The 14,030-nt window shown below is 44.7% G+C and overlaps 1 protein-coding gene across 3 annotated transcripts in view; it reads right to left on the bottom strand.

The window, feature by feature from the left end:
* The window catches only part of Cyth1 (cytohesin 1), a 76,210-nt gene extending 63,931 nt beyond the window's left edge, over positions 1-12,279 (bottom strand). Inside the window, exon 1 of one of the 3 annotated variants that reach the window (XM_013506064.1) lies at positions 11,943-12,279. In XM_013506064.1, coding sequence (XP_013361518.1) covers positions 11,943-11,970 — 28 coding nt within the window. In that variant the 5' untranslated portion in view covers positions 11,971-12,279. Of the gene's footprint in view, positions 1-2,297; positions 2,446-11,942 lie in introns of those variants that run through there. The other 2 variants (XM_005407370.2, XM_013506065.1) reach the window with 2 other exon arrangements.
* Positions 12,280-14,030: the final 1,751 nt, after the last annotated feature.

The raw sequence follows: 14,030 nt of genomic DNA, 5'->3' as shown, positions 1-14,030 counted from the left end.
TTTTGCAAGATGAAACAATTCTGGAGGTGGCTATATAACAATACGAATATACTGAAAACTACTGAACTGTGTACTTATAATTAAAGTATATGTTAATTAAAGTATATTTTATATGTATTTTACAATTAAAAATAAACAATAAGCCAACAATGTATCTTAACTTCCTAGTTCTGCTAACTTTAGTTCCTTTTTCAAGAAACTATGATTTGACTTTTGTGAAGAGCACTTCAAGAATCTCACCACCAACTTGTAGCCTAAGAGAGTTTTAAAATAATTTACACACACTATCAAACCAAAAAGTTAAATTAGTATGCAGCTACTATAAATGATTTTCAAAGCCGGGCATGGTAGCACATGCCTATAATCCCAGCACTTGGGAGGCTGAGGCAGGAGGATCGTTGTGAGTTCAAGACTAACCTGGGCTACAAAGTAAGCTCAAGGCCAGTCTGAACTCCATAGCGAGACCCTGTCTCAAAAAGACAAAAAGATTTTCAACACTGAGAGGCAGGCAGAGACACTTTCTAGTAAACTGCCAATATAGATATTTAGACAATTCTAGTTTAAATTTTTTTCCAGGCAAAAACCACCCATCTCCTGCCTAGAAGTCCATTAAAATTTTACTGCCACATTCTGTGTGTGTATGTGTGTGTGTGTGTGTATGTGTGTGTGTGTGTATGTGTGTGTGGGTGTGTGTGTGTGGGTGTGTTGCTCGGGACTGAACCTTGGGTCTTCTCACTGAGCTACACCCCTAGCCCTTTTTATTTTGAGACAGGATCTCACTAAGTCATTAATTTGCTCCAGCTGTGCTTGGACTTTGTGATCCTCCCACCTCAGCCTTCCACAGTGCTGGGATGACAAGTATGCAACACCATGCCCTGGCTAAGACTCTGCATTTTTAAGGAAGACTTCATTCCTGTTTTCAGTCTTAGAGACTGGCCCTACCGACTACCCTGACAACAAGGCCTCTGAGTTCACAGAGGACACTGGCCACAGTTAAGACAGGGAGGAGTCCAAATAATACTTGTAATTTCATTAACTTCTCTGTGACTTTGGTCAAACCATGACCTCTCCCCACACCAGTTTCCTCATGTATGGAATGGGGATATCACTATTCCAAACCTTAATATGAGAATATATATATAAGAGCTATATAAACTGTCCTATAAAGTGAAGGTATTTATATCTTATGGACAATCAACACATTTTATGTAATAAATCCTAGAACTCAGGACTGAGTTTGCATGTTATGATTCAACCAACTAACCGGAAGGAAATGAGGTCAAATTTTAAGGTAGTAACAAATTAAGTCATAAATTTTATCCTGAAAATGTGGTTTACAAAAATAAAGTTAACATCTGTTTTCAATAACAGCTAAAAAACTAATCACTGTAGGGACCTTTTCTTTTTCTAAAGCCTCAAAGCTGGGCTTCACAGCAGCTTTTCTCCAGCACCAGGCGTCAAGCCTGTCACCACTGTTGTTTCCGAGAGGAGCCGGGCTATGGTCATGAAAGCCTGTTCTCTCCTGCACCAGCTTCCAGAGACAAGCAGACAAGCAGCGTGGTCCTCAGCTCTCAGGAAGGTCTGGGAATTCCCCATGCCACTAGAAACCCAAATGATCATGCTTGCCCCTCCTCCAAGGGGGCAGGGGACTACGTCTCCTGGATGAAGCTCTGCTGCTAGTTGTTGCCACTATCACTTGCACAGCTGGGCCACCACACCCGTTCTGTCTCCAAAAGAGGTTTGGTGGGGGTTTTAAGAATTCAGTTCTCTTGCATTTCACCTCATGCCTAAAGTCTATTTGTATGCTGGCCCCTTGTACCACCCTGAATTTTTCTGTACATTTGAACATTCTTCCTCATGCTGCAGCTGGATAGGACCCCCTTAGATCAAATTGGCTGTACAACTCCAACTCCTTTCAAGATGCATCACTGGAACTAGGGCTGCCAACATCCAGGAAGGGCTCCAAAGCCCAGAATGAGTAAGTAAAAATCCCCTAAGCAGGTGGGCAGGCCTAGAGGGGAATTCTCAGCCTGAATTTGTCCCTCTGTTTTGTGCCATTCTGCTTCTAATCTCACCACAGCTGGCTGCAGAAAATGATTATTAGCTTATTCCTAAGTATCAGTCCAAGAAGAAACTATACCGAATGAATGCTTGACTATCTATCCAAAAGCAGAAGATGGGAACCCAAGGACAGACATGCAGAGAATCAGCCCCACACATAGCTCCTGCTGCCAGCACAACACATAATACAGGGAGCTGCAGACCTGATTCCACACACCATCCACCCCACCTCTTACCAGTGGTGAGTCCCCTCTCCAGTGGCCCCAGTGTCCTGGCAAGCCCTATGCAGCAACATCAAAGCCTCGGCTGGTCACAGCTCTCCGCGTCAGAGGCCATGGTGGCTCTGTGCAGCGATCCCGCAGGCCCAAGCTCCCTGGAGCTCCCCCAACCCTGGGTGCAGAGAGAGCTGGAGCAGGGACAGCATGTGAGTGCCAGCACAGAAGGGCAGAGGAGGAGGCGTTCGGAGACAAAAGCCGAGCAGCCCAGCCGCGGGTGGGAGTGAGCTGAGCCTGGTGGGGAAGGCTGGCTTGGCCCCGGGGATGGGGGCGCTGAGCTGGAGCTGCAGCCGTGGCTGACACAGTATGTGCCGCTCTGCTCCTCGCAGGCTTATTTCCATGAATGCAATCACGCTGCCCCTCCTGCTATCCCCCTTCCCGGCCTCCTGGGGGAGGGGAGGCACTACTACCATTCGCTCACAGGCTGCGCTTGCTTTCTTTTCCCCTTAGAAGCAAAACCTGATGGCTGCTCTCACCGGGAGGATGTTAACCCTTACTTCAGAGGCCCTCTCAGACAAGAGGCTGAAAATGCAGGAGGCTGTTCTTCCCATGACCCTGCACCAGCCCAGCAGGCAAAGTGACTCTGGCCAGATGATTCTTATACCATCTTGAAGAGGCTCCAGAGGCAGTCCTCTATGACCCTGGGGCTGAGGGGCATTGAACACACTCAGTCTCCACATGGGATACGCCAACCCATTTGCCAACGAGGACTTGCCTGTAATTGTGCAGGTAGGCCAATAGCAGAGGCTGCTGTGCTGCACACTAGGTTGTCCTGGTTAGATGAGTTGGGCAAAGTGATCTTGGTGATGATAATATAAGATGGCTAGTGATAACAAGCATGGCTACTTCCCCTACACAGTGGCTCTCAGACTTCAGAGGATGTCAGAGTCACCAAGGGCACTTGTCAAACACACAGACTTGGGCTGGGGATTTAGCTCAGCGGCAAAGCTCCTGCCTGGCAAGCGCAAGGTCATGAGTTTGATTCCTGGTACCAAAAGAAAAGACAAAAAACAAACAAACAAACAAACAAACACACAGACTTGGGGCCCTAGTCCCCAAGACATAAATTCCATAGGCCCAGGCTCCCCAGTGAAATAGGATCCAAGGTGACTACAGACTACATCAAGAGAAGCACTGCCTTTGACAATAAGGGAAGAAACATAAGGAATTTAAAACAAGTACCAAATAAGCTAGAAAGAAAACAAGTTAATACACTAGACCAGGATTCTTCAATCTGGGCACTGCTGACATTTGGGCAGACCATTCTCTGTGGTGGGGGCTTCCTCCCCAAATGATATAGGGTGTTTAGCTGTACCCTGGCCTCTACCTGGTAGATGTAAATAGCACCCACAACCACTATAAGGTATGACTACCAAAAATGTCTCCAGACTTCACCAAATGTCCAGTATTGTCCTAGTGAAACAACAGAGTGGAACCCTACTCCCTCCCTCTCTTTCAGTCTCCTGGCATTACAGAATCACTGATAGAAAGCACTCCTTCCTCTTCGACCCCTGCTCTACTACCTGATCATCTCCTTGGAGGTTTAGCACAGCTGAAATGTGTTTGGACATCCTCATCACCATGGCAGTGCCACCAGATCTGACCCAAATACTTTGGTCGCACTCCAATCTGTTTTTTAAGAAAGAGCCACAATATAAACTTATTCTTGTGTCAAAATGGTAGCACTCAGTTAAAAGAATCAAACTGAGTCTGTGAAAAACAAACCCTAAAATTATTTATAAAACTTCTGCTTTCAGTTTGTAAGTTTTTAATACAAATGTGAATTGAGAGTCCCACCTGGAAACATCTACAGCCTCCTGTCTCTTTCCTTCTCACATCTGGACAGTGATCCCACCTCCCATCCTGCTAGGGCAGAACCCAGTCTCCCTTATCTGCCAGGGCCAAGTCCACCTTCTCTTTGGCTCCTCCAACCTCACAGTGCATGGGACCTGCCTCCTACAGGGAGCCTCCCTAGTATTCCTGCCACACTCCTCAGCTTCAAGATTATCCATCACCTGAAGGCTTCTCTATTCACTGTCTTCTCCACATTTGTTTGCAACATGCAATTTACCATCAGGTTATACACTTCTATTCCTTGGGGATTTCATGTATACATGAAATTAAACTCTTGCCTTTCAGTGTTACCATATACCAGTGATGGTGAACTTATGGCATGTGTGCTGCAGCTGGCTATTTGTTATCACTGGAAGCTCTAAAAGGTTTGCCATCACTGTGAATATTCTCCAGCACTTTACCTAATCCCAAGAGTTATGTCCCTTTTTTTTAAGACAACACCACTAGCTCAAAGTTAGTAATTCTGTCCTCAAAGAGCTCATGTGCCGCTATTTGTTTTGTAGGAAGAAGGAAGTGCCCAATCAACATGCCCACAAGGTGCTACTGGGTCAGGAGATGAGAAGAATGTGCCCCATGTGGTACCACACAAGGGCCAAGCCTGGTTTTCAGCCTCAGGGTATCCTGGGGAGGAGAGGGTATCCAGGCTGGCAGGTGACAGCAGAGAATGAAGGGCAGCTTATAAAGGAAAAGTCTAAAAGACAAGATGGAGTTGGACGGTGCCTCTGAATTTGACACAGACAGCTGATTCTACTCTGTTGCTGAGCTGGGGGTATGATACAAAGAGGAGCACTCCCGGAAGGGCAAGCAACGGCAGGGAGGCGCCCAAGAAGAAAAGCACTGGAAAGCTTCCAGCGGTCAGGAAGGAAAAGTACAGGGACACAGTCATTTGCCTGCTGCAGTCAAAACTTCAGAAGTGGAAGCAGACTGTTTCTTCCCTTTCAGGCTCATTGCTTCCTTCTCTGATACTAATTCTCCAAAGGTACTGCTGATTCCCACCCTCTCTGGTCTCTGTCTAGGACACAGGTCAGCTGGAGCAGACAGTGACTCTGTGACGTTTGCAAAGCAAATGTACACTGTCACTCTGTTTCTTTAGTCATTTCTGACTAGAGAGGCACACAGTGAGGCATAACTTATACCCTTCAATTCGTGGCTACTGCGAATTTGGGATGTGCAGTGCTACTCACAGACCCTATTACATAAGAGGCATCAGCCCCACCCCACACAGCCAGGCGCCAGCTCCAACACTGTGCAGAATGAGCACAGAGTCTCTGGCCACTGGCACGTTCTCAGTCTCCCTCCTTCTTAAGTTTTTATCATTCTACTCTGTTCTTTTTGAAAAATGCTTCATGATTCTTTGGCAAAAGTAGAAGCATGAGATGCTTCTTCAAAAAAGCACCAACCAGTATCTGCTCTTGCTCAAGAAGGGCCTCAGGGTCTCAAGAGGGAAATAATTTCTATTCTTACCCCAAAGTAGAAATACTGACTCCCAATAAAGGACAGAGAATTGTCCTGGGCAAGAATTTGAGACAAGCACAGGAGCAGTGAGAGCACTGAGTTCTCATGAGAATGTTGAACAAGACCCCAGCTTTCTGAATCCAGGTCAGGCCCCAGCTGCTGGCCCACCCTGCCCACTGCCACTCAGCAGTAGGCCAAGGCTGGAGCAGGTATGGAGGCCCCAGCCTCCTGGCCGGGCTCAATGCTGGAAAGCTGCTTCATCTCTTGACGTAGCCAGCTTGTTCTCAGAGGCTGTTCCTGGCTGGCCCTATGCACAGAGGGCAGCTCAGCCAGGAACAAAATGACATGGAGGAAAAGAGAGCAAAACTGTACCAGAGGCAGGGCAAGGACAGTCAACAAGGAGGAGGCAGGAGGCAGGAGGCAGGAGGCAGGCGGCAGGCAAAAGTCTGTTCCTCTGAGATCCAGAGCAGGATGTAAAAGGCAGATTACAGAAACATAAGTGGTCAAGCATGAAAAGGCGCTCCCCGTCAGTCAATTTTAAGTGCAAACCACAGCATGAACAACACACCATTTTCCATGAGTCTGACAGACATCAAAATGTGTGCTCATGCAAACGACAGTCAAGGGTGGGTGCACGACAGTCCCGCACGCTGCCATCAGTGTGAACTGGCACTGCCTTTTGCACTACCCACATACAAAATATACGTACAATTTTATTTGAATTTGAGAGTTTGGTTCTTAAGCTCTTAAATATAAACTAAATTAAAATCTTAAATTATATACAAGAATTATATACCAATGGATATGGTACCAAAATTGTAGAAATTGATAATTACTCTAACAGTATATGTTGATTACAGAATAAGGTGCTCTACAAATGCTAATACTAAAACAGGATAGTAGAGAACACTGTCAGAACTTCTGCTCATGCACGACACGTGATTGGTGGATGCGCTTGAAACTGCACACAGTGAATACCACTAAATCAAGGACTATGGGTAGGAGGGAAGCTTTGCGTCCTCCCTCCCTTCCATTCTATCTGAATCCATAATGAACACAACATTTAGTATTAAGGTTTCTATTCAGAGAAAGGGCAGAAATGCCACCAGCCACTTACATCTGCCCAGACTAATGTTGCAGTGTTCCTCCATGAGCGTTGTTATGACACCCACGAAACTCCTGGTGTGGTCACTCCAATATTGCCATGGATGCACAGGGGGCCCTTCATCTACATTCTCTGACCCTGAATCCTGACTCTTAACAGGAAACACAAAAGGAAGAGGCTCAGATGCCAAGAAGAAAGAGGTATCAGGAGCAGCCATTAACCTGGAAAAAAAACCTCACAGGATCTTTCTGAGGAAAGGTGTTGAGCTTCTATGAATTCTCTGTAAAGAACAAGAAGTCACAAGCAAGAGACTATGTCCTTTTTTCAAAGAAGGAAGGATTATGCTGGGTGGGTCCTGGCACCCAACCCACCTGCAGGGTAGCAAGGCTTGATGGTGTTGCACTTTTGTAGCTCTCCTAGTCTATCACCTCAGTCTATAGAATCAAACACCTTTGTAGGCAAGAGAAAAATGAAAAACTAACTGGTAACTTACTGTATTGGTCAGCTTTCTTGTCACAACAGCCACAACTTAAAGGAGAAGAGGTTTAATTTGGCTCATAGTTTCAGAGGTTTGGTTCATGGTGTGCTGGCAAAAACATCACAGGAGAAGGGTGTGGTGGAACAAAGCTGCTCATTTCATGACAGCTGGAAATCAAAGTAGGGCGAGAACCAGAGAGGAAAGGGCCAGGGACCAGATATGGTCACCAAGATCACTCCCCCATAACCCACTCAGACACACTCCGAAGTGTGTTGCACTAATATGCTAGCTGACTCCTAATCCAGTCAAGTCCACAATCACAGTTAACCATCACATGTATCGGGACATGGGATGACCATATCCCAACAGCGGGAGTTTAATGTATTCCTGGCTGATGCAGGCTCAGAGAGGCCCTCTTTAGAGCTAACTAGAGCTGAGCTAGATAACTCCAAAGGGACTCTCTAGCTCTAGAATCTGTGACTACACTGCTGTTAGTGACTCTGTCCCAGTTAATCACTTCACACGCAGGCTACAAAATGAAGCCACATAAAAGTCCCCAAAGCTGAAGGTCCTCAGAAGGTGAGCAGAAGATGACAGAAGTCACAAATTCCCTTCCTAAAAAAGAAATCTTAGCTGCACTAATGATAGAAGTAAGAGCAGATACCACAACACTACATATTCAGTGAATCAGCTTTTGGAAACTTTTCAAGGTACAAGGGAAAATGAGAGATGGATATTCCTGAATACCTCCAGAAGGGCTAGCCCTCCATCTCTGATAGAGCCAGCAGCAAACTGTATGCAGGTTTTGTCAGCCCACACCACACATATATTCCGTGGCCTTCTAAAGCCACAGGGAGAGCTGGTGAAAAAGTGGAGAGCCTCCTGCTCTGACTGCCCCCAACTCTACCTGGACTCGCAGATCTCAGCTTCGTCCTTTCCCCAGATGACCATTCTGTATGTCAGCAAGGGCTCACAACCCCACATCTCAGTGCGCCAAGACCTAAGATACCTTTCCTTTCCACCAAAATTGGCTTCTTAGAAAATCCCACCTGTTGCCTCCCACAAACTCTCTAACTGAACTGTGGGTCTTGTGACACATTTATATTCCACTACAAACAGGAAAACTTGGGAGGCTGTAGAAACTCTCAGACAATGGATAAAAGTAAACTGTTCAGAAGCACAGAAGCCAAGCCCTTATTCTGTTCTTCTTCTTCACCAAGGGGAAAAGCCAGTTCCAAATCTCTGTATGACACTGTGCACATCTGTTCCCAGTGTGCTCAACAAGAAAGCCTGTAGTATCAAGCCAGAGCAACGCCACTTCAAAACTGTCACAGCAGATGGTGACAGGTTTCTTACTCTGGTATGTACTTTGTATAATGCCAAACATGTTCCTGCTTAAAAATACAGATGCAATCATTTTTTATTCTGCAAAATACAAAATCTATATAAGTGGGTAAAACTACCTAACGAGTATTAATTTAGAGTTACAGCACCTCAGATCTTCCTGTTAAGCAAGACTTCAACCTAAAAATGAGGCTGCATGATCACCTGGAACACAGGAACAGAGTAATGGGGCACAGGCTAACTCAAGGTGAATTATTTTAGGCTTAACCTAAAAACACAATGTCTTACTGGAGAGGCATTATACTTCATTCTATTTAGCCTATTTTCCTATAAACAATTACTATTCTAAATCCTCATGGTATCTTATGGCTTTAAATATTTTTCCATGTCCATTTTTAAAAAATTTGACAACAAAGCTCAACTATAAGCTCTGCATATTTCCCGACAGTGAACTGTTCCTTCCAGCTTACAGATGAGGTACAAGACTCCATGAGTGTAAATAACCCATTTAAGGTAAGCTTCTCACAGAGAAGAGAGAGGCCAGTTCTTACTTTCAGTCCCTGCCTGGACCTCAGCTCTTTATTCTTCTAATGCAATCTACAGATTCAACTGCAGCCAACATTTGCTGCCACAAAAGCAGCCGGTGCTTGGAGCTGTGACTTAAATAGCTCCAGTTCCTGCCTAGCCAGTGAAGAGAGCCAGGTGCTTACCTGGTTCTCCCCACAGAAGTAGTAACCCAGACACAGCAGCTGCACACATAAAATACTCAGAAAACACCAAGACATGCCAAGAGGCTACAAAGCTGCCAGACTCTGAGCCAGAACTTGGGATCAACAAATTCCCCAAAGGGAGAGCCGGGTGTGGTGCTTCATGCCCGTGATCCCAGCACTTGTGAGGGGTAAGGCAGGAGGACTGCTACGAGTTCAACACCAGCCTGGGCTACTTAGCAAGACCCTGTCTCAAAAATAAATAAAAAAAAAAATCTCCAAATGGAGGAGAAGAAATGGACTGTCCTAAGCAAGGTAGAGTCTGAGGACAGTGAGCATGCCACATGTCATGGCCTGGAACACTAGGTTGGGCTGTCCTGGGAAGAGAGCATAGTGTCTGTGAAGGGCACTGGGGCCCACACCAATGAGCTGAGTTCCATCTCAAAGAGAGGGTTAATGGCAAATTAAGGAGGACTGAACATTAAAAAAGATAAGACTAACTAAAAACCCAATTTATGGCAGTCAAGGAAACAGTCCCCAATTAATTGTATTGGTTAAATCTCACAATTCTAGCATGGAAATGGGTAGAGGTAGGCACCAGGAAAGGGTGGAGAGACAGAACAACATTTTCAGTGTGAGGACTATACGTGTGAGATTCCACAGCAGAAAAGAATCTGACTTCTCCAAGAATATTTTCAAAAACCCTCACTTGACCTCTACATGTGAATTCCAGGGGTCTGGGGATATAGTGCAGTGGCACAATGCTTGCCTGGCAAGCTCAAGGTCCTGAGTTTCATTCCCGGTCCAAAATACATATATATATTAGATGTGAACTCCAGAACAAACAACCTGCCAGAAGCAACTCAGAGCGGCACCATGCTGATTCTCACTGCTCTCTTGCTTTGGTAGCTTGGAGACCTGCTGAGGAAACTCCCATTCACATCTTCCAAAATGCCTCTTGGCTCACAGCAATACCCTGGGGGCATCCACCTTAGCAGTGATTAAAAGGATAATGCCACCTCCCTCAACCCAAGTAGACAACAGGGGGTGGGGGTGGGGGGACACAGGAGGGCTACAGGAATGGAGAAGCACCAGGGTTACTTATTCAAAGCAAAATGGACCGTGAAACTCACCTCTACCATCCTTGCCCCTAAAATCATAGCCCAGCTGCATCATTCCCACCACTGGGCCAAGTACACAAACACAGGGCAGCTAGTGCTGAATTTTAAAGCTTCTAGACCTCGAAGTGACTGCTGAACCACATCTCCTGGGTGGATCTGAAACCAGGCTCATAAGAAGGACTAGCAGCAAGCAAGCATAAAAAAATAGCATAATGACCACTAGTCACTGCTGCCCCTCCAGGCATTCTCACACCTACTGTTCCTGCATAGTCACTACAGTGTCCTCAACACTGTTCCCTCTGACCTTGAGACTCTGGCTAGCTTGGACTCACCTTTCAGATACAAAGCTTCCCAACTGGGCAGTTCAGTCCTAACCTGGTATCAAACTTCATTACTGTTCCCCTCTTCAAATGCAAAGAGATTATTATAAACACCTGTATGCCCCTCTCCAAAATCTTTCACACATGGTATAGCTTTCCAAAGTGTCCTCATGAACAGTATCTGAGGTAATCTGTGCCTGGAGGGGAAACTTAACCATGTGGAGGTTGTGGGTCAGGTGATACCCTTAACATGTAGGAGTGAGTTTGTATCTCTCACATCAGCTGTGAGGGTTACTTACATGTTTTATAGTGAGCCAGAGAAAGAAAAGCATAAAAGGAACTCCCAGAATTTACTATAACTTTGATGAAATCTACTCTGAAATGCTGCTTTATTTTTATTTCAGACTTATTCATATCGTTACCAGCTACTTAGCTCTCTACCTTGTTCAACCTGAAAACACATTGTCAAGGTGTCAGTGTGAAATATACACATCCACACAGCTCTTCGGACTCCAGCGTTCTAAGCTGATCTTCTGCGCACTCTTTGGGACTCAGAAGCCAGAGTCTGTCATCTGCTTACTCATAGCTTCCCTACTTACAGTGTGGGTGTGGTAAAGCTCTACAGGCTCTGAGGCTTGAGTCTTTACCTAACACTCAAAGAGGAAGACCAAATTTCCCCTTAGCTACATTTAACAAAAATGACTGCTTATCCCAAATCTCACTGGCACTTTCCATCGTTACTTTCTAGCCCCGGTTCGCTTTGGAGGTATGCAGTTCCCAGACCTTCTGACCCACCGCTATTCAGAGAGTCTAGAAAGAGTCACCAAAGCAGGAGGCTTTGTGGCACCAGGAAACACCCACCATGGAGCTGACACGAAGGGGAGGGGGTTTAAAAGGTTTCAAAACACACTGCGCCTTCTCTCTCCCTCTCTCCCTCTCTCCCTCCTTCTCTCTCTCTCTCTCTCTCTCTCTCTCTCTCTCACACACACACACACACACACACACACACACACCCTGCCTCAGTGTGCTAACACTCAGCACTCTGCAGTCCTTCTCCTGAAAAGAACAAAGTAAACAGAGTTAAGGCTGGCCCTTAACTCCTCCCCTCAGGGTCCAACAGAGCTGTCCTCCCAGGATTTCACATATGGACAGGAAAGGATCCTCAGACCTCCACGCCATGTGCCCCAGGCCATCTTAATCCTGGTCTGGGGCCGGCACTTACCGTCCTTGTCTTCAGTTTTAAGGACCATCTTGTTTTCCAACAGGATACAGAAAGGTTTGGTCTGTCTGCCCTTCAAAGGAAAACTGCAGCTAACTCAGAGTTTACGGGGATTCTGACTGGGTGGGGCTGTCGGGCCACAAGGACAGCTCAGAGCTGCTTCCTCAACTGAAGGAGAAAAAGCTGGCCACGCCCAGGGCAATCAGTCCAAGGCGGCAGGAAGCTGTCACTGCCACTGCAAAGTTCCAGAAGTCAAGCTCAAGCACTTGTTAACCACCTGGAAGCAGCCCCACCTTAATGTCAAACAAGTTCAGCAGACAGCACTTCAGCCTCTTCTCAGAATTACCAAAGCAAAGGACAGAGCTAACTGCGTACTTCCTAATCGCTTTCCGCGTACTTTCTTAGAATCACTTAAAACCTGTTCCTCTGACGATGAGAACAGTACATTGCCCAAGAGAATGACTAAGATCAAGATCATTACAGTATGTTGATGTCATAAGCTAAAAGCAGAAGGTAGGTTTTAGAGGAAAAAAAAAAAAATCTAAAGGCCAAGTTCTCAATCAATACAAGTTCAATCTCATCTCCATTCTAAGTTTTGTATTATTTTACTTTGTATTATTTTTAATTGACACATAACTGTATCTGCTTACAGAGTACAGTGATAATTCATACATGGATATAATGTGTGAAGACCCAATGAGGACATGTAGCATTTCCCTCTCCTCTCCTTAAACATTTATCATTTCTTTGTGTTGGGACACTGAACTCCTTTCTTGCCTTTGTTTATAATATTTGTAACAACTTGTAAACTATGCTATGAAATATTTCTATGGTACCTGCTACCCCTCCCGACACTTCCTAGCCTCTAGTGACCACCGTTCTACTTTCTAGCTTCTGCGTATGAGTGAGAATATACAGTATTTGTCTTTCTGTGCCTGGCTGATTTCACTTAACATAATGCCCTCCAATTTCATAAATGTTGTCATGAATGACAGGATTTCATTCTTCTCATGGCTAAATCATGTTCCACTGTGTATACATACCCTATTTTCTTAAGCCATTCTCTGCTGATAAACACCTCAGTTGATTACATATCTTGGCTATTGTGAATGGTGCTGCAATATATGCCCAAATGCGGGTGTCTATTTGGTATGCTGATTTCATTTCCTTGGGATACAAACCCAGAAGTGGAAACAGCTAGATCATATGGCAGATCTATTTTTAGTTTTAAGGAATCTCCATATAGTTGTTCATAATAGCTATACTAATCTACACTCCCAAGGTTGTATCAGAATCTCTTTCTTCACATTCTTGCCAGCATCTGGTGTCTTTTGTCTTTTGATAATATCCATTCTAACTAGGTTGAGACAATTATGTTATTGTGTTTTTTATTTGCATTTCCTTTATATCTTTGTGATGTTGAGCATTTTAAATATAGTTGGCCATTTTTGTATCTTCTCTTGAGATATGTCTATTTAGATGACTTGCTCATTTTTAAGTTAGATTATTTAGGTTTTATTTTGTGCTATTGAGTTTTTTTAATTCCTTATATATTCTGGATATTAATTCTTGAATATTAATTTTCTCCCACTCTGTAAGTTGTCTCTTCACTCTGTTGACCATTTCCATTACTGTGCAGAAGCTTTTTAGTGTGCTATCTCATCTGTCTCTTTTTGTCTCGGTAATCTGTGCTTTTGGTGTCTTATCTAGAAAGTTATTACCTATAACAATGTTTTATGAATGTTTCCCCTCTTTTTTTTTCTAGCAGTTTCAGGTCCTACATTTAGATCTTTGATCCATTTTGGGTGTTTGTTTTTTTTTTTTAATATGGTGAGAGAAAGGAATCAAGTTCCATTCTTCTGCATATGGCTATCCAGCTTTCCTAAAGCCATTTATCTTTGGCCTTTCTCCAGTATGTGTTTGGTGCCTTTGTCAAAAAGCAACTGTGTAGGTGTGTGACTTCTGGCTTCCCTATTCTGTTCCTTTGGCCTGTATGTCAGTTTTTATGCCAGTACCATGCTGTTTTCACTACTATCTCTTTGTTGTATGTCTTAAAATCAGATACTGTGATACTTTCAGATTTTTTTTCTC

Source organism: Chinchilla lanigera, unplaced genomic scaffold (assembly GCF_000276665.1).
Source record: "Chinchilla lanigera isolate Chin_1 unplaced genomic scaffold, ChiLan1.0 scaffold00105, whole genome shotgun sequence".
Lineage (NCBI taxonomy): Eukaryota > Metazoa > Chordata > Mammalia > Rodentia > Chinchillidae > Chinchilla > Chinchilla lanigera.
Note: the sequence above shows the minus strand (reverse complement) of the source record. Positions and strands in the feature narration are given on the sequence as shown.